The sequence below is a fragment of the Falco naumanni genome, chromosome 3, assembly GCF_017639655.2.
Source record: "Falco naumanni isolate bFalNau1 chromosome 3, bFalNau1.pat, whole genome shotgun sequence".
NCBI classification, from domain to species: domain Eukaryota; kingdom Metazoa; phylum Chordata; class Aves; order Falconiformes; family Falconidae; genus Falco; species Falco naumanni.
In genome coordinates, this window is record NC_054056.1 from 61,209,689 (window position 1) to 61,236,289 (window position 26,601).

The 26,601-nt window shown below is 40.8% G+C and overlaps 1 protein-coding gene across 12 annotated transcripts in view; it reads right to left on the minus strand.

Annotated features, from left to right (window-relative positions):
• Nucleotides 1-9,587: 9,587 nt before the first annotated feature.
• The window catches only part of PTPRM (protein tyrosine phosphatase receptor type M), a 479,902-nt gene continuing 462,888 nt past the window's right edge, over nucleotides 9,588-26,601 (minus strand). For all 12 annotated transcript variants that reach the window (XM_040587165.1, XM_040587163.1, XM_040587160.1 and 9 more), the window contains 7 exons: nucleotides 25,982-26,131; nucleotides 24,588-24,761; nucleotides 22,086-22,217; nucleotides 18,870-18,995; nucleotides 16,969-17,132; nucleotides 14,730-14,865; nucleotides 9,588-10,483 (listed from right to left, as the gene is read on the minus strand). In XM_040587165.1, coding sequence (XP_040443099.1) covers nucleotides 10,430-10,483; nucleotides 14,730-14,865; nucleotides 16,969-17,132; nucleotides 18,870-18,995; nucleotides 22,086-22,217; nucleotides 24,588-24,761; nucleotides 25,982-26,131 — 936 coding nt within the window. In that variant the 3' untranslated portion in view covers nucleotides 9,588-10,429. The remainder of the gene's footprint in view (nucleotides 10,484-14,729; nucleotides 14,866-16,968; nucleotides 17,133-18,869; nucleotides 18,996-22,085; nucleotides 22,218-24,587; nucleotides 24,762-25,981; nucleotides 26,132-26,601) is intronic.

A 26,601-nucleotide genomic window follows, 5' to 3' on the forward strand; every position in this document is an offset into this window, starting at 1 on the left:
AGAAGGTTCTTCTACACTATATCCCTGCTGTTAGAGACCAAGTCTGGAGTAGTTAGACACCTCTTGTCCCAAAGGACTTAGCCGTATTTATGCAGCGTAGGGATGTCATGGCAGGGTCAAGGTCTGTAAGCGTGTTCATGCCTTTGATGTGCTGGCACTGCTGAGCCGCTCTCAGTCAGTAACGCGCATGCACCGCATGGGTCGTAGAGCCTGGCTTGCTTCAGCTTATGGCTGGGCCTGCAGCAGCAATGCAACTAATTCCAGGTCCAGTGGTGGAACATGCCCATCCCCATGGGTCGGTACTGTTAAACATCTTCTGGAAGCTAAATCAAGTAAGTTGGTTGTACATACCTCATCACCATGTGAAGTGTATTTAGAGCTTCACACCTGTGAGTTATAATAAAAAATATGCTAACACATACAGCAATAAGGTGTGATTTGTGATGTTAATGACTTTCCCATCTATACATTTACTGACAAAATATATTGCATAATTTATGAAATTGCTTTCGTGCTCAGACCACAAATGATGCCTCCTGATTGGCTCAGTTCAGTGCCATATGTTGTGTAGAAAATGTATTTATACTCAACGAAGATATAAATTGTAAGGAAGCCTTAAGTACAATGATAAAATTACAAACACATTTTCCGCCTGTTGAACACAGAATTTATATTTGTAATCTTATCTTGGTTGTGTTGCAACAGTCAGCTTGGCTTCTGTTTTTGCCCCTAAAGGCTTTCTTCAAATATTCCCTTACTATAAGTGTTTTTTTAAGTTCTACAACCAGACAATTAAGTAAGTACAAAGAGCACAATAATTACTTCACACAGCCAGTATCATGCCATGTGTGGTAACGTCTTTCTTCATTTCAGTTTATTTGATCTAGTGATATGATAGACCGATAGACTGGCTTCCAAGTCCATATTCAACTCAGTTACCATCAGTTTTAAGAGAACATTGCTGCTCAAAAAATACACAGATGTACAAAAGCTTGAAAACTGGAAAGAGTTCAAGTAATTCAGGGATTTTTCATTCTCATTAACTGATAAGAACATTTCAAATTTAAACTCTTCTGCTATAATTATATATATAACTCCATTTCCCCAGTTTAAGTCACATTATTTTATAACAAGTTGCTTTAAATCTAACCAGTAGGTTCATCCTTCCTCAGAGGATTTAGGTGTGGAATATGCGAGAGGACAGGTGATTGTTACCCTTGTTACCTGTACACCATCTACATCAGCCTGTGGAGGCAGCTGGACCCCTTTGAGGATGACTCACATGTGGCCATCTCTGTATCCACAGGAAAACAGTCTTGGGGTGGGCAAACTAGGAGGGTCCTCAGTCAGGTGGACACAATTTAATGGTGGAGTCAGAGCCTTGGCATGCATGTTTCATTTGAAACACAGCTTTCTGACAATCCTGGTAGACATTAGCCAAGTTGGCCAAGTCTTCCCTCCACTCCCCCCCCCATCCCCCCCCCCCCCCCCCCCCCAATTTCCAGAGATAAATGAAGATCTGTTTAACTGCTGCCAGCTTCGTTAGCTGGTTGGGGGGAGGGGCTTGCTGGCTTGGCCGAGCACTGCTCTGAAGGTTAGGTTTCCTGAAGGCAGGAGGGAAATCCCCCCATGACTACTCTGGCACTTGTAGAACAAGCAATTTGTCTGCCTGGCTGCTGAATGTATTAATATTTGAAGTTAATTTGTCTGCTTGAATAATCTGGTGCCAAATCATGTAGCCATTTATCAGTTGTAATAGGAAGATGCTGCTCTTGCCCAGGCGCCCCTAGAAGGCAACCACCATAAACGCAGCACATTTGACACAGCTGATTGAGGAAAATTACATTGCAATATTGTTCTGACTGCTTGGTTATAAAAGGTATGCAGTAGCTTTATGTGCAAGGTTGGACTAAATCATATCTCCACAGTCCAGATGAAGTGTAACAGATGAATTTGCACTTGTACCAGCAGGTTAGGGGAGGGTGTCTAGTTCTTCCTAAGAGTCTCAGCTAAATGGAAACCTCATGCAACAAGTAGATGTGTTGAAAGAGAGCGTTCTCAGCAGAGGTTTTTGGAGGGGAGAGAATGCTCTATTTAAAAACACATAAGGTAAACAACACCCAAACTGATAAAACTCTGCCCACCTTCAGCAGACGATGCTCTGCCCCAGGCTGTGCTGCTGACAGATGTGGTGGGATGGCAGACGGGAGAGCAATGCTGTCAGCATGAATGAAAGCCTTCTCTGGAGAACACATATTTGGCAAAGCTACCTGTGAAAACAGATGCAGGATGACCACAGACTGATCCTTGAAGAGATCCAGAATGTGGGTCAGAGGGATTTGGCAAAAGGGGATGTTGGCAGTGGGGAGGGAGGGAGGAAGGAGGGAGTGCCAACAGAAGGAGAGGGAAGCTCGATTTGACCAGCGTGCTTTGTCATCTGATAGAAAGACAGTACAGTTTAATATATCAAAGGCTTTTATTCAAATCAGTTGCAACAGCACTCATTTACCGACCCTTTTGGTTGTCAGACTGAGGCATAGCTCCATGCCAGGCTGCCTAAAGAAGGCAGAAGGCAGACTGATAGCAGTTCATTCATTCATTGTCATTGAAAGAGGTACACATTTGTGCATGTGCTGTCTTCTTGCTTGATCTCGACAGAGATTGGTACAGGCAGGCTAGAATTACCAGGATGTGAAAATTATCTAGTTTGGGGGGTGGCTTTTATTTTTCTCATATCCTACCAAGACAAAGCCAATATATATATATACACAAACTGAATATCATGAAGCAAAAGTGTTGCAAGCCATTGGCAGATGGTTTTTTAGCAGTGGTATCTCTGTGGATTTGCTTAAAGGCTGGTTGTTTTCAGATGGAGACTGTAATCATTCCAAAATACAAGGCTGCAATCCACCAGCACAGCTGAATCTGTGCTGATCCCCTGTAATGGCAAAGCAACGTTTTGTTGTGTGTGGTGTGTAATATTGATTAAACTCCTGCACATGGCCAATAAAGGTCACTCTTCTTATTCCTGGCTGTGCGAGAGTTTCACAAGTGTTCCCACCAAACAGCGCAGAGGGGAGAACACAAAGACGAGTAGATAATGAAGTCTTCAAGGACCAACATCAAATTTCATCCCAATTCTTATGTAGTAAGGCAGTAACTGTATTTCACTTCCAAGACTTTTCATCCCCAAAAGGCTTTATATTATAGGCCAATTGTTATACACCATATAAATCAGAATTTCAAGGGGACACAACAGCAGGCTAGCTCTCTATGCATTCAGCTCCACTTCTAAAGGCTACAAATACAGAGAGTAACAAGACTGGATACATCCCAGTATCTCTTCAGAGGCTGTAATTACTAACCTGATGTGTAAGGTGAGTATTAAGTATGTGATTCAGCATGGTGCTCTACCTTCTGAGTTATCTGAAGTTAATAGTTTCTGAGGGAGCAACTCATCAGGGTTAAATGCCACCTCCTTGCACAGCATCTACAGTTGTGCAGGTCTGGAAACTCTCAGGCAGGGCGCTGCTGCACCTGTAATATTCATTCATGGCATGAAAAAAACACTAGCAGAGGGTTTTTTTGTTCTAGTAACTGCTGGTTATAGACAACACTTAACATGGACTGAATACTGTACAGATACAGAGAAGGCCAGGTATCTGCCCCAAATTTTCTGCCACACACAATTCAATTCCATGCTTTTATCACTTCAGGTGGGGGGAGGTCAATCTGTCCTGTCTATTTAGATTCATTTTAAAAATGTGCTTTTAATAGCACACATCACGTGCTTAATTTTAAGCACTTAAGCAATCCTATTCATTTTATGACAAGCAAGCTCCTATTTAAAACTTTTTGTTGAAGCATGTAATTGACTGACAGCTGTAAACGTCAGCCCTACGAACACTTCTATGCCATCTGTGAGGAGCTGACCCCAGTGAGCAGCTAAGGCTCCAAACAACTTACTTGCACACTCTCCCCACCCCTGGTGGGATGGAGGAGAGAATAAGAAGAGTAAAAGCACAGAAACTCGTAGGTCAAGATAAAGATGCTTTAATAAGTGAAGAAAAGAGGAAGAAAAGTGGGGAAAAAAACCTCCAGCTGATGCAAAGGCATTCACTCACCACCTCCCACAAGAAGACCAATGCCTAGCCAGTCAGTCTCCTAGAAATTGCTTCCTCCCCCTCTGCCCCTATTTTGTTGCTGAGTACGATGTTGTGTGATGTGGGATATCTGTCCCAGCTGTGTCCCATCCCATCTTCTTGATCACCCCCAGCCTACTTGCTGGGACAGGGGCAGAATGTAAAACAGAGAAGGCCTTGATGCTGTGTAAACACTGACCAGCAATAGCTACAATTTTGGTGTGCTATCAATGCTGTTTTAGTCACAGATGCAAAACACAGCACCATATGGGCTGCTATGAAGAAAATTAACTTCATCCCAACCAGACCCTATACAGCATCATTGGTATGACACGTACAAAGACTGTTGAGATCAGATGCAAAATGTGTGCATCGGATTGATTTTTGTGCAAGTGGGACTAGGCAAGAGGATATTAATGTAAATGCTTGTAGGACTAGGAGTTCTGGTTGCATTTACTCAGGCTTGGCAGCAGTATTAATGTATGTCTAGCATGAATGAGACTTATGCTTTAATTGTGGCCCCCGAGTACATCTTCACAAAAAAACGAATTACTAGAAATATCACAACTGTAGAGATACAATTAGAAGTCTTCTAGCTGTTACTGAAAACACATCAATAGAAGTTTTTCACGAGTAAAAATACCATTGCTTGGAAAGACTGTCAGTGAACATGAGATATTAATCTCTGCTGACACATTCCCTTAGACAAGCTACAACTAGCATTGCTCTCACTCTTCATTGTCAAAGCCCACCTTTTCCATGCTTTTGTGCATTGAGTACTGTCAACAATATTAAACAAAATCTTGGCAGGGTGATTATTGATGCCAACCTCTTCCAGCCTCACATCTCCCTTTTCTCAAGTCATATTGCCCAGAAGGAACGTCATGTGCTGCGATGGCAGGACTCAGGGGTGGAGGCTCACGGGGCAGGGGATACAGAGTCCTGGGGTGAGAGGCAGGATGTGGCACCAGAGGGCAACGCATCCTCCAGAAGGGCCCTTAGAAGCTCTGATGGAAGATAACAGACCTGAAAGCAGCATAGCACCACAGCTATCCTGCTCTGACTGGCCAGGCTGGGCCAGGGAGGTGTGACGGCCTTGCCCTAAGAGTCAGTGGGAAGCTGGGGAGACGGACTGGAGGAGGTGGGGGTGGTAGGGGATGGTTTTCAGGCTTAGGGCAGATCAGGTGAGTCTGGGGAAATAACCAGTGCAGGAGCTGCCTTTTCAGCTTTCCACAGAAAAGTCTGCTTTGAAACACCCAGCAGGGGTGAGGAAGGCATTTTGCTTTTGCTGTTTATTGAAGTTTGTGAAGGGTTGACAAGGCTTTGGAAAGGTTCCTTCATTAAAATGGGCTAGGATGCTCAGCTAGCAGCTAGCAAGGGCACATGGAGCAAGCTGCCTTGTGCCAGCGGCGTACAGAAAGCTCCCACAGGCAAAGCATGTGAATGGCTGAGGCAATGTAAATGAACCCATCAGCTTATAATTTCACCACACAGACAAGGCCTAGCCTATGAAAAACAAACAAACAAATGAGCTTCAATAGAAACAGCATTATTTTTCACACAGTCTGCTGGGTTTTACTGGTACTCTGCCCCAAAAATGGCAGTGGTCATCGGCTTCCTTAATAACCACCAAACAACAAAACTAAGCTGTACATTTTTCTTTTATTCCTAATTTAATTTTTCTTTTAATAAAAAGCGAGTATCTGGCATCAGATAAGGGCTGCATGAAATTTTGTAGTCTAAGGCTCCAAGCTGATAAAGAAAGTGTAAAGCCAACAATAAATGTAAAATGATACGACAAATCGTTCTGCTACAGTGATCTGCCTACATACCTTGCTGTTTCTGAAGGCAAATGCACTGCTTGAAGAAGTTACTCTGGGAGGCACAGCAACCAAATTACCTTTGAATCAGAAAACTAATGAGGCCCTAAAACCTCAAGTAAACTTACGAATCACTTACTTTCCTTTAGTCATCCTTGATTTGGAGGGGGTGGGGAAGACACAAAACCACCACAAGGGAAAGAAGACTCAGCGGCTGCTCCTGCTGTGAGTGTTTTGGAGCGAGTAATGCCAAGGGGTTTTAGGTTTGCTATTACCATTACAACCTCTCCAGGCCTCCCCGAAGGAAGCTGCCTGGAATAGCTCCTGCTGGAAGTGTCAATTTATCTTCATTGCCATACCTCAAAGAAGAAAAATCTATTTGGGTGTTTGCTACATGTTATTAAAGGGCCAGTGTTGACTGAGAAGGGGCATACACAGTGAGCAGGTAGACCTGGGGAAACACCCACATACAGTGAAATGAGAAGCGAATGTTTCAGAGATGTTAAAGATAAGCCCGAATAAGCTGAAGGAGAAAGCCAAAATTAAGGTGGTTGTGATGCTGCATAGCGTCTTCAGTAGTACAGAGACCCTTTTGAGCCACACTGTGTACAGCTGGGTAAGAAGCTTTTTCTACGTTTAGTTTTTTTAATCTTACTATATGCAGTCCTTAAGCTTTGGGTTAGTACTCTGAGAAGCTACCCTCCCAGTGATAGACTCATGTTGCTGATAAAGAAGGTCAGGAAGCTGTTTGGAGCATTGCTATTAAAAAGATACAATTACCTGCATGCCATCAGCTCTCTCGCCATCCCCATTACTGCTCCTTCAGAACAATTTAGTAAATATCTTCTACCTCAAGTCCCAGAGAGACAATAAGTTGGGTGATCTAGAGAAATTATAGAGGAATGAAGGCAGGTTAATTAACATTGATAATGTACAGCTGAGGGCTGGCTCCAGGGGCAGTGGGTTGGCTGATGTGGATAATGCACAGCTGTGGGTGGGTCCTGCTAAGTACTTAAACAGCTCTAAGGGGTGTGAAAGAGGAGCCCTGGAAGAAGATAGACCTGGAAGAAGCAGAGAGAGGGAGAGTGTGCATGTGTGTGCCCTGAATGTGGGAGAGACAAGGAGAGGCCGAGAGAAGAAGGGAGCCTGGGTGAGGAAAGGCTGGTTGGAAGAGGAGCCTTAGATGATGAGAGACTTTGGATGCAGCAGAGGCAAGAAGTGGGGTTAACTGGCCTGAAGAGGATGGAAAAAGAGCATGGACAGTAGATGAACTTTTGAAACCTTGTGGGGGTTTGGTGGTTGTGCTGGGGCAAGGCATAGGAACTACTTATTGAAGTTAACCTGTTATGGGGTGGTAAAAGCCTTGTGTAGCTGGCTGGTTTTGATAGTGTTGTGACAGGGTGATACCTACAGCGAACCATTTAAAGTATCTCTTTATTCATTTATGTACCTCTTACGTACTGGTAATTGAAGAAAACATCTCTTCTTATGATCTTCCAAGCTAGGACTGATGTCTCTTTAGTTCTGCTGCTGTACTGGGCTTGTAATTGTGTAACTTCCTTCTGAAGAGGGAAGTTGGTTTCTGAGCACTTAAAATGGCTGTCACTTCTCTTTTCTTTCCTTTGTCTCTTCTAAAATGCCACCCTCCAGGTAACTTCCCTAAAGCCTGTGCTGCTTCTTGAATACCTGCCGTCCATGTTAATCTCTTCTTCCTGCTCCTTTCTGATGCCTGAAGTTTTCTGTATTCCTAACTCCCAAAGTCCGCATCTGTTTTTAATTCTTGCCAAAATATTATTACCTAAGCCTGGATTTCTCTATCATTTATGTTGATTGATAGCTGTAGTATAAGAGTGAGGAAACAAACCTTGTTGTGCTTTCTTTAGCTCGCTCCAGTTTTAAGGCATTGTAGTTCACAGAATGTCTTTTGGGACAACATCACACAGACTCTGTAACATGGGTTTGACTATGCCTATGTCAGAAGAAGAACAACAAAAAAAGTAATGTCAGTAAACTAACAAGAAACACTGCAGAACTCCCTCTTCCTCATCCCCCAAGACATACCTGTGCAAAGTATGTCTGCAAGAATACAGCAGCTGAAATAATGTCTAGCAGTCTCTGTCCTTGGGAGAGATTGCCATGATTCTTGCTGCACGTCAATAAATCTCATTCACATTTGGGATCACATTGCCTGCATCACCATCTGTCCTTCAGCACACTGATCCATCTTACTAATACTTCTTGAAAGCATCAGGGAATACTGGACACATACAAGCGTGTTGCAATGAACAGGTCATGGAACCCGACTTTGTAGTGTCCCACAATTAATACAAAGAAGCATGCTTGGCTGGCATACCTGGTCTATCGAGCTGGTTGTGAGGAATGTGATGTTAGAGGTTTGAATTTTGTTTCTGAACACTAGGGGTTTCCAAATGAATCTGAGTATGCTCTGCAATAGGCTGAAGTGCTACAGGGTTTTTCCAAGGGCCATCATTCTCCTCAGGGATGGGGTTGTTTTTCCTAAGTTTTTCTGTACCTCTGTGCAATTTATAGCAATGGCCCGCCCATACTTGCCAGCTAGATTTTAAAGCAATTTCCAAAGACATGCTTTCCAGCAGCAGAGGAAGTCTGTCCTCGTATCTTCAGATCTGAATTTTGACGTGGTTTTGAACTGGCAGTTGACAAGCTGTGAGTCATTCTGTCCAAGCTGGATCTCTTGGATTTAGAGGTTCTCAAAAGATTGACTGATACATTTATATAGATACTTCCCCCATTCCAGATGGCTAACCCATTAAAAGGATCGTTTTAAGAGCTGAAATACTGTGCAGTCTGCAGCTTCCTTGCATTGGGTTTCCCAGATAGCTTTGGAAGGCTTCAGTATTCAGCAGTTGCTCTGTCTGCTATGCCTCCTTGACACTTCTGGGTGAGAGAAAGATCTGCAGTTTCAGTGGACAGTGCAGCAAGCTGTTGCTGGCTCATTCTCCTTTCTTGCTACTTCATTGCTGTGCTTCCTGTACCCGTGAATGTAAGGGGAGTCCCAGCCTGTTCAGACACCAGTGAGTGCTCTGGAGAAAAGGGAACCATCCAAACACCATGGAAGCGCAGTACTGCCCTTCTCAGGACAAGCAAGAGCTTTAATGGTGTAAACCTGTCCACTGGCAGTACCGGTAACAGCCCTAGTAACAGGACACTTGCTTTCAAATCCCCCACCAGTCATTCTAGCATTAGTATCTTTAACATGATGAATTTCTTCCCCCTCACAGCAGTCGTTCTTCCCAAGAACAGATGCACCATCACCCCTTTTGCAGCAGCGATCCCAGAGCGAATGGCAGGGCATGCCCAGGGCTGCGGAGGAATGCTGCGACAAGACAGAGTACTGCAAGCCCAACATCATCTCTTCTTCATACAGCAGGGTGATTTTAAGGTTCTGCATTTGTGCATATGCATCTTTAAACATTCAATCCACCTCTTTTTATATATTGGCACAGCACATTTTGCTATTGGCTGGATCAACACCGGATCACACAATGACCACGCTCTGGAGGTAGCTCAGTATTTACAAGAATTAATCTTAAAAGAGGCTTAGTTGAAGGCGCTCAGATGCCAAGAGATATTAAATCAAATGAGATTTTATCATGTATGTAATTATTTATTGAGCTGAGAATCCATACAAGGTAAACAAATGTTTACACTATCATACAGTAAGCATTTCCAGGGCTTAATAAAAATGATTGTCACTCACTGTGCTTCACAAAAAAATTAATTTCAATGAATAAATAATTTGATGAAATCAAAAAAGTATTTACAATATAAACAAATGAAAAAGCTTTGGATATATTAATCTGAGCATCCTGTATTTTGCATTTTCTAACCCTATCTCTATCAAGATTCTCTCTCTGAAATGGTACAAAATAGAAGAAATCACAACTCAACAAAGTTAACATGATTTGGTATATGTCTTTCCATTAGTTCAGATAAGCTACATATGATTCATTTATTATGCACGTGTTAGAATACAAATATAACTAAAATAATATCTTATCAAAATGCCAGACAGCATTCTCCACAGAACAAAAATGTACACTAGGCTGTGACAATAACTGAGAATCACAGGCAATGAAATATAACCAAAAAGTACAAATTCCTTCATAAGAATATAATTGTGCTCTCTTATTTACCAAAGGACTATGCTGCTTCACCACATCAATGGCTATGTACGAATACAGTGTTCAACAACTGCCATGTGGTTTGGTGTACGTTCATATGGGTGTCAAGCAGCGGCATTATTGTGGAAAACGGGCAGTGCAAGCAGTTTTATAAACATCTTTTTGGGCTCTTAAAAAGAGCCAATTATACAAAGCAGTATAAGCATAACACTGAGAAGTCTTCATCTCATTTACACAGATATCATGAAGCAACTTGCTTTGTTTGTGGTGGTGAAAGAAGGATCTGTCTGTGCTGTTTATGCAATCAGCCAGAATTCAAGTATTCCAGAGCCACTTCATAGCAGAATTTGTATTGATCCTGAAAAATCAAAAGAAAACCACAAAGTCAGTTATTGAAGGAACTTAATTAAGGGGATCAATATTTCTCTTCTGTTAAAATTATTTACTTTCAGCTGTTGTCAAAGGGAACCAGTTTGCAAATCCAATTTATATTCAGATAAGAAAATCTTTATATTAACCAGACAATAGACACTACACACAGTCACTTATGGTACTGCTTATATTAGATGCGTATTTAGCTGCTCTAATAGACTTGTAAGAGAAAAATTGACTACACGTAAGCAAATTGACTTGCAGCCCTTCTGTCATCTGTCAAAATGCTCATGTAGCACTTTGCCTGAATAGGAGTTATTGACGTTTCTCCCTGGAAATGTTATCTTAAAATAGACTCAGTGTCTAGTACTTCCCAGGTCGTAACTTTTATTTTAATGTCATTCATATACTTGCAACACTTCAGGGCAAGAGCTGCTTACTGTTCCTTCTCTACATACAGCCCAAACCCACGCTGTGAGATCAGGTCTGAGCTAAAGTAATTGGATTAATTCCAATTAATTTTTAGCAATTAATGGTGATGCATAAGTTAGGCTGTTATCTGGGCTAAGTTTTCAGGTGCCAACTGGTTTTATTTGCAGCTGCTTGGAAACCGGGCCAGTTCCAGGGAAATCCCCTTCCTGTGGCACGCAAACCCAGTCTGCAGCCTTCAGAGCCAAGGGGCTGTGGCTTCGCCCCTTTCACATCTTCAGCGGTATAGAGAGGCCAGTGCTCTGACGGCAGTCACTGATGGCCTCACCGCTTTGTGTGGGCACATGTATCCCTCTTCTGTTTTCATTCTTGCTACTCACAATAGGGAGCAATGCTACAAACATTTAAATGAAACAAAAAAGCTGAAAGAAATAGTAGGTGCAGGTTCCCTGAATCCAAGGGCTCTGGTTTCTAAAAATTCAGTCTGGAAATACTTGCCAGTTTTATTGCTGCTGCTGAAATGCCTCTTTCTCTTATGCACTTGAATCAGATAATAAAAGATAACTAAGCATGTACTATCACACAGGAACAACAGACTTAACTACCTGAGAGCACTCAGCCTTCACCTTCCCAACATCACAAGCAGGAAGGTTAGAATTACACTTCAGATGTGTTTTATTTTTCATTCAACAAACATTTTAAAGGATTGACTCTTTCGGCCTGTACTTGTGCTTTTGGGTCACATTTTAGCTGAAAGGAGAGTCAACCTTAACATGTAAGGACCAAATAATATTGCAACAATCAAAAAGCCATTAACAAGCATGGAGAATTTCTAAGTTCCTTTGTTGAGAGCTGTCACTTCAAAAGAAAGCAAATCCACTGTGGACGTACCACCTAAGTTATGAATGAATTGCATGTAAGGTTTTAAGATCCTGCAGGGTTCCATAAATTGCTTTTGTCTTCTTCAGAATGAGAAAAGAATAAAAAAGAAGAAAGGAAAGAAAGGAGTACTATGTAAATTATTCCTTTTCTGCTTTTATTTTGCATATATGTTTCTAAATAAATGAAAATTATTCTATAACTACATAACAGCTCAAAACATGAGATCGGGCACTCATCGGTTTCCATTTTCCTATGATCATTTTGTGCTGATTTACTGATCCAGCAGAATAAGCCATTTTTAGTAAACTGAATACCTGTCTTAAAGAGCAGACTTCTATTATTTCCCACTGTGTTCACTCATGTGTGTCCCTCATACATTTTTACTATTCACTTGATGGTGGATACTAAAAGTCTCTTTATGTTAGCTAGCTTCAGATATATATATATATATATATATATATATATATACACACATATATACTTTTTTTTCCCCTAGGACACCTATTGGTAGGTCCAATAACATTTACCACAAAATGCTTTGGGTGGTCTGTAACACATTTTGTAATACCATGTGTTACCTTTGTTTGATGGCTGAATTTCATAGATTTCCATATCATATGGATGTGGCATTCAGATTTTTACACTTGCAGGAAACCCAAATGTTTCAATGAAATTAAGAGATGAATCTCTAAGTATGGGCCATAAACATTGCCCTTCTTCTTGTCAGAAAGTGCATAACAGGTATTGATAAAGCAGTCTTGAAACTATTTTTGTGAAATATTGTTATAATTCTGAGCATTTCATCTTTTACCACAGAATTTTACAAATGTAGATGAATATTATTGTTCTCATTTTTCAAATACAGAAACTGAGGCAAAGACACTTTAATATAAGAAGGGTCATAAAGGATAAAGTCAGTAACAGGATCAGGAAAAGAACTCGATGTTCCATTTCCCTTTTACCATGAAACAATCTACACGGAAATTGAAACCTTGCTAACTCAAATATTTGTTCGTACAACGTAGCAGACCAAGACTGAAGAGATGTGGTTCTAACTCTGCTCTGTCAGTGAATTACATGATGATGGGAAAAATCCTGATCGTCTCCTGCCTTCGTTCCTCTGTAAAACAAGGAAAACAATACTGATCTCCTTCACAAGTGCTTTGAAGTCTCCTAATGGAAAAGCCTTACAAAGCCTCTCAATGCCATCCAGATATTCTCAATACCATCCTCAATTTGCTAAAAGCTATTTTTATATTCTAAAATAATACATTTAGCTTTTGATTAAAAAAATTCTCTGCTGAAAAATGGAGACAGCTGCCTGACAAATCTATACCTGGAGAACTGTCACCAATGGGAATTTATAGAGAACATTTTCTTCAACTGTACTTCTTCACACTGGTAATTTTCTTTTTATTTTTATACTATAAATGAATAAGAGATCAGTGAGTTCTGTGGACTTAAGCTCTGGGAGAACAGAGAACAGCAGGCCTGCCAAGTCTCTATCCAAATTATACTATCTGAATGAAGAAGTAGGACATTTTTCTTAATATCTCGGAAATAAAAATGTAAGGTTCTCAGCATGATGATTCTCCTCCTGAGAATATAAACTACAGGAAGAGGAGCCAGCTAAGCTGTTCCCTCCCACCACTGCAAAAACTTGATAGTTTCTCACTGCTACAACATCCACAGTTGCTGACTCATGGCCCCGTGGTGCTGCTTGCAAACTCCCTCCCTGCTTCGCACAGCTGGCAACATCTGGCTTTTTTCCATGAGCCTGGCCAGAGCAGGGCCTAGGGGAGGGTCTGGGACTGCACAGGTAGGCTGAGTGAGAGCACTGCGATGGAGGATGTGGTGGGAGCTGTTCTTCCATGGGACAGACGACGTGCAGTGATACATGTGGTGGGGAAGTGGATAACCCTACCCATCCACACATGAGCCTGAAAGCCTCACTCTTCCTTCCTGCTTTCTGCACATTCTGCAGCGTGTTTCACACCCAGATCTCAGTAACTCATCCAAGAGAGGAGGATCTTTCCTAAAATTACAAGAGGCTGGACCAGTTCTGCGAGATGCCTCCTGCCTCACCCTGGGCACTCTGTAGAAATGATGTTGAAATATGACTCAAACTTTTTTAACCAGAGCTTGCAAAAGTAGCTCAGATTGGTTTAGCATCCCTGAAGCTGCCCAGACACTGCTTCCTTCTGCTTATGATGCTAAATCGAATACAGCTGCCTCTACAGCAGGATGTTGTAAAACAGTGTCATTTATAGCCCAGGCTTCAGAATAAGGTACCATGCTACACCCATCTCCAAGTATAGAACTATACACTGGAGTGTAAGAACCTGCTGGTTTAAGCTGTTCTGCAGCTCTTCTGGCATAGCAGCTGGCACTTCAGCAATTCTCCATTTAAAAAAAAGGCTCATAAAACACTCTCTAGGAAAATAATTGCACATGGCCCCTTGTTTCTGAACTTCTTTAATCTTTCTATGAGATACAGCAACCGTAATTAAATGCAATATTCTGGATGTCAAACTGAAATTCATGGCTTTGATAAATATTAGGCGATTAAGCTATTTATAAAATATATAATTTGAAAATCTGGCATTTCATTTTACATAACTATTATTTCTACTATGCAAGGGCTGCACTCCACTTGGCTCAGCCTGCTAGAAAAGGAAATTAATAAGGATGTTCGGCTGAAAGTTTAAAACTCTTAAAAAATTCAAATGAACAGAGACAAAGTCTCCTTGGGAAGAAAGAAGTGTAAAAATACTCTTACAAGTGAAGTGACTTCATTATCCCTTTTGAAAATGACTTGCTTGCTTTGTGAACAACTCCCACTGCAAATCCTGGAAATCTTACTGAGTCTTCTGAGAAAAAGGAACATTCTCTATTTAGTGGTGCAGTTAAAAAGCTCATACCAGAAGGTCCACCATGTTAGGCTTATTATTCCTCAGTGTCTTCACAGCATGGAATACGTCAACAGCCCTCTGATGTCGAAGCATTTCACAAACAATACTGATTGCACAAAATGTCCCACTGCGGCCACCTCCATTCCTACAATAAAAGTGATAAAATGGCTCAGTTACAATTGACTTTATGTTACAAGTTCGTACAGCACCAGGGATGGCTACAAAAGGCATGAGTTCCAGTAGGGAGAAAACACAGAACATTCCTGCCCCCAAAGGCTGCCGAACTCTAAGCAGAACATAATTTTAAATTGGAATTAATGGGCTGAAAGATCTCAAAGCAGCAATTCAGAATTCAGAATTCAGCAGACTGAAAGCCTGGAGGGAACTGAATGGCTGAGTTCTGCACCACCCTTCAGTGAACACTTGAGAAGCACAAAGAGGATGCTAAAATAAGAACAAGGTACTTTTAGATTCTGTTCAATACCCCTTCGTGCCGTAAACACACGATTGCAGTGAGCATCAGGCCTGGAAATGTTATAGAGAAAGTGGATCTTTGAGTTCTTTTATTCCAGATCCTGGTGTTTTTCTCCTGGACCCAAAGGCATTTCGGAGGGACAGCAAAAGTGCCCAAAGTCTCATTTGTAGGAGCCCTTCTGGTGGCTGTGCATTTGGCATGGCAGTAGGTGGTGCTGCGATATTCCCTGGCTGATGTGTTCACCCCTGGCAGCAGGCAGAGGGGCCACCTGCCTGGCAATGACTACTTTTAGAAGTGTATGTACTCCCCCTCCACCCACAGTATCGGAGGATGAGAACCCAAAGTGACTTGCTGACAAAGAAAACAGGCACAAACGTTCATATGCATGATCAAAACCAGTATTTAATAATACTTTAGCCCCAGTTATTTTTAATCTTTAAGAGAATATCTTTCTTTCCGGAAACCCTATTATTTCTACAGCTATTCTAATCAGAATCTTTAGGCTGTGCTTCACTGAAAATAATAAACTTTAGTAATTACCAGAGTGCAGACTAGTTAGGTAGCAGGCCTTTCAAACCAGCTTCGCAAATGGTTGATTTTCAAAGGAAGATACAACGTCGCACATCTGTCACATCCAGACAGTATGAATAGAATGCTCTCTGCTGCCAAAACACTGCCTGATATTGTGGGACTCTTTGAGAATTTTAATTAAAATAAAGTAATTTAAAAGGATTATACTAGAGCTTTTTCTTTCTTTACTGCCTGGAAGTGACGCATGTGTGATGTTGTACAACTATTTAATATCATCAGCCACCTCAGAGATAACAGTAATTTGCACTTCAAAAGGGTCTTTTCAGCTAAAGATCTCAAAACATTAATTAATCACACTGCACAATGCCCCTTTGATGAAAGCATTATTACCCCCATTCTACAGATGGGGAAACTGAAGAGCAATGACTTGTTCAAGGTCAGTGATAGTGGGAATTATTTATTCATTGTTGGATTTTCCTCCATCATTCTAACATTGGGTCCCAACTTTTGGAAGTGTGGTAGCATGTGCTTTTCCCATTAGGGTAACCCTTCTCTGTCATGGCAGCATCTTTAAACAGATGTTTAGAGGAAGAGGGATACAACTTCAAGCACTGAAGACCCAGTCTTAAAAGATCAGGTACTGCTGAGGTTAAACGGCATGTACAAGTATTAGGCCCTATCAAAAGAAGGACGGTGGCAGAATGGATGAGAGCCTGCATCAGTGGAGCACAAAGGTCACAGGAGGACAAAAATATATACCATTATTACAGAAAGGTAAGGCAATTACAAGATCATCGTAACTGGTCTATCACGTCACGTTTACTTCTGTGCTTTATGTCTGGAAGAGGAATCACCCCTCCAATACTACTCATTTCTACAGTCCTTATCTGTAGAAATAAAAGGTACGTTGTTCTGAAGGTACAGTTTTGATTTACTCTGAATAAATATGCACATTTTCCATTTGCAAAAGTCACTGGACATCTTATATAAAATAGAGTTAACTTGTACCCATCATCTTTTCACAGGGATCTACCACGGGACAGAGAGGGAAACTTATGAATCTACATTAAAAAATCATATAATTCTTCTTGTATTCAAAGCTTGTAAATGAACAGTTTATTTATCCAGTTCCAGATTAGATAGATGCCTCTTCGCCTCTTCACTTCTTCACAAATCTTGTAAAACCTGGCACAAATTTCTGTAATAGTACTCCCTTACTTTCTCTCTTTTTTCAGTACTTACAAGCAATGTACAACTGTGCGTCCCTCTCCCCCGTTATATTCTTCCTGCCACTTCTCTACTTGGCGGATGAGCTTCAAGAAGGAACGTTTAGACACTGGAGTGTCTCTGTACATGGGCCATCCCAGGAACTGGAACTGCTGCACCATCCGATAGCCGTCTTGGGGCTGTGGAGATTCAGACAAGAAGCAGGAAAAAAACCCAGCATTTTTTTGGTACGTAATTTAGATATTTGCATCAGTGAGGAAAGTTGTTCAAGCAGATCACTGCTGACAAGCTACTAATGTAATCTCAACTGCCCTTGAGGAGTTATGACTTTTAATTTCCAACAGAGTTATTAGAACAAGAGGTTTTAAACAAATAGACTAGAATAGAGCAGGATCTCAGCTGCAGGATCAAGCAAATAAGATCATAGCTGTAACTTGGTAGCAAAGAGGGAGTTGCAACACAACTTCAGTTATCTACCTTTTTTTTATATGCTTCAGCATTTTGAAGAATGTTTGTGTGCCTCTGTCGTTTTTTACAAGAAAGGTCAAAACTTCTCAAGATATTTTGAAGCAGGAAACATTAAGAAAAAAAGAAATGAAACCCTCAGATGTTTCCAGCTTATCAAAAATCTAACTACATTTTATTTTGTTGTGTGCTTCTGCAGCAGTCAGAACCCCTCTGGTGAAACGTTACTGAACAGTTGCTTTATGGTGATTTAAAATAAAAAAGGAGCATAGAACAAGTATTAGTGGCAGAAAATTACAGTCCTTTGAAAAGGTCATAATAAACACACACATGAAAACTTTTTTTGTAGTCTAGGATTTGCCACTTTCACTTCTGTGCAAAGTGAGGGCATTTTAGTGCCACTTTTAAAATGAGCAACACACAGAAATATTGACATTATGATTTTTTCTCTAGAGTAAGAGGTAATAGAGAGGAGGTAAGATTAACAAGATGAGGGTTTGAGACAAAGTGGATGCAGCATTAGATATGTTCTTCAACGGGTTTTGTCTGCTTTATGCCAAAATTTGGAACCTACTAATTTCCTGGCCAGTTTCTTTCAGCTGATGGCCTCTCTTCCCCAAGCACATCAGCCAGCCCCAGCGCCTGCTAAAGCTCACATTAACACTGCTAGGGATTGTGTTTTTATGTTGCCAGAGTTGCCGTGAATGCAGGGCCTTCTTAGTATTAAAGAAGTATCTTGAAGCTCACAATCTGCTTCCCTGATCAGGTATTAGCATGTTTTTGGGGCCTTTCACTGTCCTGAGAGCTACTACTCCTACAGAGGAATGCTGCTTATTCCTAGATATGGTTCTTTGGTGATTGATTCCAGTCCATTGCAAAGGCTCCCTCCACCTGGATGGGAAGAGACGCCTGGGCTGTGGTGGAATCTGTTTTTCCACTCAGCTTGAAAGACGTGCTTTGTTTAGTCTGTCAAATTTATGGAAGCATAAAAGCTGGATATGAGAACGTACTTGTCCCTCTGAAGTGCTTACATGTACTATGAAGTGTGATTAGTGGGTAAAAGCCCGAGACTGGTATAGAAAAACATGCCTAGTATTGGTGCGCAGCTTGCTTTGCATGACACGGGATACAAGTATTCAAGATGGCTAATTTCAAACTGTTGAAAACAGCACTGATTTCAGCATTTCCTGGCTACCATACAAACTGAATACTGCCTTTATTTCATTTGCATTTAACGCACTTGAGATATGCATTAAAATATTTTTTACTTTAATTACATATAGAAGGCTTTTTTTCTCATTGATTATGGTGTGACTCAGTATTGCACCATTGCTTTCAAATAAATAAGCTGAAAAATGAGAATGGTTGTAAGTGAGTTTTACTGTCATTTTTTTGTGATTTGAGTAGAGTCATCTACTGAGACAAAATTGTTTTGCAAATAACATCCTTACTCTGGCTGCGTTATAAATTCGGAATATCCGGCTGATTATGTCTTCCTCTAAATCAGCTGACACAAACTCCACCTGAATAGGACCGTGTCGGTGTACTCCATTTTCTGGCCAGTACTGAGGACACAGCTATAGAGGACCACAAACACAAAAGAACACAGTTAATCGCTTTGAATTTCACGGTGCCTCAATATAAACTTCCATATTTTTCTTGGTGCTACATTTATTACTGAAATTCTCCCACAATATCTTTATAAAATACACAGCACACCACCTTCCATCGGTTTGGAGCACTCCGCTTTTACTTATGTGGAACAAGTTTAAACTTTCACTTTTCACTTAACTGAACATGCAATACTCTGTACTCGCCATTCTCTGGTATATGGAGTAACACATTTCTGACACTCAACATCAATTCTGCAATATGTTATGACAGGACAGGGGGATGCTGTCAAATATTACCATATCTTGGAGACAGCATGAAGCCTGAAGACCAAAAGCTTGGTATCTCCAGCTGTCCACAAAAGTTGGTAATAATTCAAGCTACATCAGAATGTGTGCTTTATACTATGAAGGGTGCATCAGCTCTCAAAACTTAGGAGTTAACTTTCACATCTGTTTCACCCATGACTGATGATACCAGTTAATACCAGCATTGCTTTAAATTTTCAACAACTGCTCAATTTCATCTTATGAATGCCATCTGAAAATAGCAAAAAATAAAATATGCTTTCTTTAGTGCTCAGAAAACATTACTTCTAGGCATCTAAAGATCACAAAGCAGTATTACCATTATCCTGCACAGTTCTAGTGTCTAATAATATCACAATGGCTTAATCCAGGAACCAATTATCATCTGTGTTAATGCTTTAAAGATTAAATCAACACTTTGCAAGCAGGTTTTTGAAGGTAGACTCTGCTTGTCCATTTTTTCCCCATAAAACTCCTAATGACATTTTCCCAGGGATATTTAGAGCAGTTCAAGCACATAGCTTTTGCAAGCATTCACCAAAATTAAGTACGAAATCATGAAATTTTGTTTGCTTGCAGAAGCATTGATGTCATATTTGGAACCTTATTTTATTCAGTAAAACAGCTGTGGTCTTCATCCTGCTGCATTGCTTTTGGTGATCCAGAGCTGAGCTGACAAATCACATTTACTCCAGATGTTGTTTTGCATTTCTTGTAACACTTAGTCCTCAAAAAAGCCGTTTAGAGATGACTACATCTTAGGAAAACATAATCATTTACTACATCAATTAAAAAGAAAACTAGGTCTGATTTGCAGGAGTTCACTTAAGTTAAAAACAGAAATTTTGAGAAGGAAAATATATTTTCATTTATTTTAACCCCCCAACATGATTCAGTCTGCTGAGCAATTTACTTTCCAAATATTGTCTAAATCTTACAAAAATTTTTATTATGAAATATGCTAGTGTACAGGATAGCAATATACAATCCATACAGCTATTGTAAATGCCAGTGCTCAGATCATTTAACATGTGCACAATTTAGTACACATCCTTCAAACACATAGGAATACTACAGATCTTTGAAAAATGCTTAAATGGTAATAAGCAGAGCTGTTGCTGGAGCTGTTTTAGGAAGCCAAGATTTTCAAGCTCCAAAGAAACTAAAAGCATTTAGGTCTGCGCATTTTGCATGCACGTGATGCTAGCGACTCTCTTTAAGTCACAGTCACTGTGAAGGGTTGAATTTCATTTCCCAAAAGAGCATAACAATCCACGTAAATTATAATATCTAAACAGACCTTTAAACACTTCCACACATACATAAATAATAATTATAACAGTAATTATTAATAGAACTGAATGTAATGTGTGTTTTTAATAAGCTCTGCCCTCTCTCCACTTTGCTCTAAGGGTTTTGAGATTTATTCCTAATGAAAAGATTGTTACTCACATTAGAGGGAAAAAGTTTAACACATTGCAGAGGCAGGTGCATTAACTGCATATCCCAATAGCTTTTAAATCCTGTGAGGCTAATAAATGCTTGAAATAGCCATGCACTATTGTAAATTCAAAACATAGGCCACAAATTAAAAAAACTCTGTTCAGCAGTCCCTAACAGTCTGACTCCCTTGAGTCTTTTCTTATTCACTCAGAAAATAATCTTAGACTCATGAATAAACGTTTTGTCTTTCATTTCTATTTCTGTCCCTGTAGACAGTTAAGGGCTTGGAATCAGAAATTCCATCTTTAAAATAGTGTGTGGAGTTCCTACACATTCCTTTGAAAGACAAACCAGAAGATTAATATGTTTTAAAACCAAATTCTTTGTGTTAAAAAGAAATGAGGAAATGTTTTTCTAAGTATGTGCTACACTCAACAAAACTAAAAAGATTCTTCATCATATCGACTAAAGACGACATGCATTCTGCTACAAAAAATAACAACTGCTCTTAACCAATAATTAACAAATATTTACGTATCAAGAATCCAGATTACCACCACGTTATTCCAGCAGATGGCTGGTGCAGTTTGTTGGAACCAAGGAAATTGTATCTGTTTAAGGACTTGGAACTGCGCAGTTACGAGCCAGGCTCTAGGACGTTTAGTGATTAATGCTAGTGATTAAATTGCCAAAGTAGTAGGTAGGGGTTTCCAATTTTCTAAAGAACATGTTCAGCATGCACAACTCTTTTGTAAGGTAATTACCCTCCCCCATACATTTCACTGCCCTGTTTTCGCTTCCGAAAGATGCTTAAGTTTCCAATCTTGTTTAGTTCCTATCTTCTTGCTAACAATGTAATTTTGTGCCAAACATAACACATATTTTCACACTGGGAACACCTATACCCTGGTAAGTAGACCAAGGTCACTGACCTGTTTCAGGCAGGCTAATGAATAATTGTTGGCTTCTCTTTATGACTTTTGGCTATTAGTGTGTTTCAGACTTGAGTCAGAGTTCCACAACCATCAGTTTTGGCTTTTAGCGGCTCTTCTCAAAGCATGTTCTCCTATCAGAACAAATGATGGGCACATGCACTTATGTGTGTGTGCATTAACATTTTGGTGGCGAAGCTGCTACTGGTCTGATTTATTCCTCTTTCTCTATGTGTATCTCCAAGCTATAAATAAATTTTTCAGTGTGTTAGTATTTAATGTTGTTTTATAAAACTAATTATGTCCTAAAGCTTTTCTGAAATGCTGAGGCACTAGCATTCCTATTTTGAGTGGAGCAGTTTTCTGGACTTACTTGTGCAGGATCCACATCGTTCAGCATAACTATTGAAGTGCAGTGATAATCTAGGACCAGTCTCCAGAAATCTTTGACAGTATTTGGTAAGGGATGCTGTGTAACTATAAAAGCTGACGGTTGCTTGTAGCTCTGCAAAGAAATAACAAGATAGTGAGAAGAATGGTATGAGATAAAAATCCATTTAGCAGAATGCCAGTCATAGCCCCAAAACTTCGAGACTGAAAGCATTATTTCTATTTTTGATGTAATTAATACATTGTTTTCAGCTTTTTCCTGAGCTCTTACATGCTTCAAAGTTAATAAACTGTATTTGAGTAGAATGTAACTTCTGCAGATGTTATACTTCTGAAATGTATTTTATGCCACAGGCACAGAGTAAAATCATCAGAGGTTTTTGCCTCCAATGCAACTCCTACAAAATTTTGAGCAACAGTTTTGTTTTGAGCTCTTAATGGACAGATTAATCTTGGCTGTCTGCGCTTAGCTGTTAATTTGAATGATGCCCAGGAAAGGAAATAACTAGTTGTATTTCAGAAATACTGTTGAAATTCTGGTCTATCTGACAGCAGCGAGGCTACCCAGGGGACAAATTTCAGTGCTTTTGGGTTTTTTTTCAGTAACAGGATATGTCGTTGACTAAACTGTTGGGCAGAACTGTTCCATCATAGATCTCCCACTAGTATTTTCACTTATGTCCTCCTGAGTGTTGAAGGCCAGCATAGCCATACTGGGGCAACTGCTGGGAGGGGTTGCCGTTGTCTTCATTAAGGAGGGCAAGGAAGCCTCTGCCTGTCTGGAACTGAAGTATTTGTACCATGACGGAGATGCAATCTGATCAGCTATTTACATCTTTCTTTCAGAGGCAGTCACTGAAGAGATCACAGAAAATGAATCCAATGTGTTTTGGGTTACAGATGAAGGCATACAAGACTTCAGTTCTTTGTTTTGGTTTTGGCAAACTGCAGTCAGCCAATATTGATGTTGCTGGTATATCAGTCAGCTGCCTTCTACCTTACTGGTCCTGTCTTGCTGGCAGTTGCATGCAGATGAAAGATGCTTGAAGGGCTCTCCATTACCCCCTTAGAAGCTCCAGCAGATTTTTAGGAAAAAACATTCTCAAACTCATTCTGATGTTGAATAACGAAAATCATCCTTGCTACCACTTTTGCTTGAAGTGAGCGCTGAAGGCTTACATGAGGTGATCCAACTGCATCTCAATCGATGCAAGTGAAGAGGTTGAAATGCATCATCTCGCCTGCTGGAGACTTGAGTGTTTAGAGAGAGGGACAAGTGTCTGCTCTTGTTTGTCAGTGCAGGGATATTGCAGGTGCCTGGCTAGGGTGCTTCAGCTGGAAAGCAACCCAAATCACCTCCTCCCTCAGAGCCTTTTGCCCAGTCTCGCTTTTGGATACAGCTCATTGTTTCAACAACGAAGAAGGGAAGCATTTTCAAAGCAAGTATTAAGGCACTGCTCTTCCTGAGCAGTACATAATTTATACAACAAACCAGCACTGAACTCTCCAGGAAAGAAGACAATGTAATGGCAAGGTTGTAAATTGCAGATCAAGGAAGCTCCATTCTAATACAAAATATCGTTGACCTACTGTGAGTACCTAGAGAAGTCACTTAAACTTTTGTTCTCAGTTTCTCGACACAGATAAACATAAAGATAATACAGCCACTTTTTCATAGGAGTGTTTTGAACTTAGGCTTATTTTAGGATAATGCTTTGAGAACTTGGAGGGAAAGAAATGCAAAAACTGCTATAATCTGTTATTACTCCAGCTTCACTTTTAAAAAAGGCCATCTACAATGTGTTCATTCTTTGCTAAACTCTGTTTTCTTGTTGTTTATATATTTGACAACCATAATTACTATAGCTCTAAATTGACAAAGATAGTCTATAAATATCTACAGACTGTAAAGGCAGTTTAAGTGTCTTGTTACTAATATTCTATTAGCAGAATTAGTTACAATAGATGCATTAGACTACCCCCCCCGCATCCCCCCTGCCCCCACATGAAGAGGAACCATTCGTTCAACAAGAAATAAACTGGAAGACTGAACTAATGGCTTGTGTACTATCTTATGCTGACAGACAATTATTTTTTTTTGTAAATTACTGTTTAAATTATAAACAAAGAGAAATGAAATATTACTGCAAACCTTATTATTATTAAGTAACTGCCTTAGCGTCTTAATAGGTAACTCTTTTTTCCCTAGGTCAGATGGTTAAAAATTCAAGCACTAGGGAGAAATCCAGACACATTTAATTTATCAAAACTCCCTGACTTGCTCTCTGAGCGTGGCTTTGGAACCTTGGCTGTGACATAACGTATGTGGGATCCTGAACGTACTTGGAAGTTTAAAGATTTTGTGCCACGTTTTTGGAAAACAAGCTAGAAGGGTTACAGCAATCTTATGCTGACTACTTTCTGGCATTGCTGTTTGGAAGGCTGTTTATTCCCTTTTATTATTAATGATGTAGTGGAGACTTACATCCATCAGTGCAGCATTAATGTAGTTACTGCTCTCCCCATCTATTGTTATGAGGAAAGGCAGGCATCTGTCTGGAGGCAGAACATCCATACAGCGATTCTTTTCATGATTTCGTGGTAAAAGTGCTATGCTGCAGTCTTCTACACGCAGTGTCGGAGTCACCATATTTAAAGTCTTTCAAAAAGAGTAAACAATACAACAGAAAAATTAACACAGCAGTGAAAGCATCCCAAAATATTGAAGAATAGATCAGCTCAGCATTCAGTTTCAGTGGGAATCAACATGCAGAGAAATGAAAACACATCACAGTCAGCAGGGTTTGGAAGCAAAAAAATCCTGGAAGCATACAGATCAGAAAAATAACCTCAAACACAGCTGCAGAGTAACCTGCCTTCTGGAGAAAGGACAGAAGAAGGAATCTAATGAAGTTCAATAAAGGCAAGTCTAAGGTCCTGCACCAGGGGAGGAATAACCCCAGCACGGGCTGGGGCTGGCCTGCTGGGGGGCAGCTCTGGGAGAAGGGCCTGGCAGTGCTGGGGGACAGCTGCCCATGGGCCAGCAGTGTGCCCTGGGGGCCAAGAAGGCCCATGGGGGCCTGGGGGGCATCGGGAGGAACGTGGCCAGCAGGTGGAGGGAGGTGATCCTGCCCCTCTGCTCTGCCCTGCTGAGGCCGCACCTGGAGCGCTGTGTCCAGTGCTGGGCTCCCCAGTTCAGGAGAGACAGGGAACCACTGGGGAGCGCCCAGCGGAGGCCTACGGGGATGATGAGGGGACTGGAGCATCTCCCTTGTGAGGACAGGCTGGGAGAGCTGGGCCTGTTCCGCCTGGAGAAGACCGAAAGGGGATCTTATCAATGCACACAAATATCCCATGTGTGAGTGCCAAGAGGACGGGGCCAGGCTCTTTTCAGCGGTGCCCAGCGACAGGACAAGGGACAATGGGCACAAACTGCAGCACAGGCAGCTCCATCTGAATATGAGGAAGGACTTCTTTACCCTGAGGGTGACAGAGCAGTGGCACAGGCTGCCCAGAGAGGCTGTGGAGTCTCCTTCTCTGGAGACATTCAAAACCCGCCTGGACACGATCCTGTGCAACCTGCTGTAGGTGACCCTGCTTTAGCAGGGGGTGGACTGGGTGATCTGCAGGGGTCCCTTCCAGCCCTGAGCATTCTGTGATTCTGTGAATCACCATACTTTCTTTGAGTAAAAAGAAGGTTTTGCTACCACCCCATTGCATTCTTTTATGATTTAGCATAATTCAATAGCAATTAGTGACAAGTTATTTTTCCTCTTTTGCCATCTTTCCCTCCCAGGCCTGGTCTAAAATTCACTTAAGCAGAAGTCTTTAGTATAGCTGAACTGTAGAGCTTCTAGGGTAATGCTCGTAACAGCTTACCCTAAATTCCTCTTTGATCTGGCTGGAGTTAGTTTGAGGATCCAGTTTATTCATTTCATAGTAAACAGACCTAACTTGAGAAGCTGGAATAGATGTGTCCCCACAAAGACAGGCTTCCAGGATAGCATCATGGATGAAAACATACTGTTCCTGGTAAAGCAATTAAAACAATTACTGACATAGAAAGCATATGCTATTAGTATTTTGGTAAATAAAAAAATTACAGCTAATATAGTTGCCACTAATTCTTTTTGACTACCAGCACTGAAGCAAGAGCAGAAGAAACAACAGCAGTTCATAAAACTTTATCCCTCTCATTTAGAAATTAATATACACGGATCGACTCAAACTAGTTACAAGTACAAACAGAAATGCAGTAACACTCCATAATAAAACTCAGAAGTTTCTTGTTTCCTCATTCCTCTGCACAGTTTGTTAGGTTCTATCACGTAACTGAGCCTCAACAAGATGTACTCTAGAACGAATCCTGCCCAGAGAGGCAACACTCATGATATTCCTTTTCTTTGTAAAAAGCATGTTGAACCTTAAGTGCAGCACAACTGTGCATTTGTTTGGGCGGCCGTTCTTCAGGTTTGTGTGTGGATTATTTTATGCACATA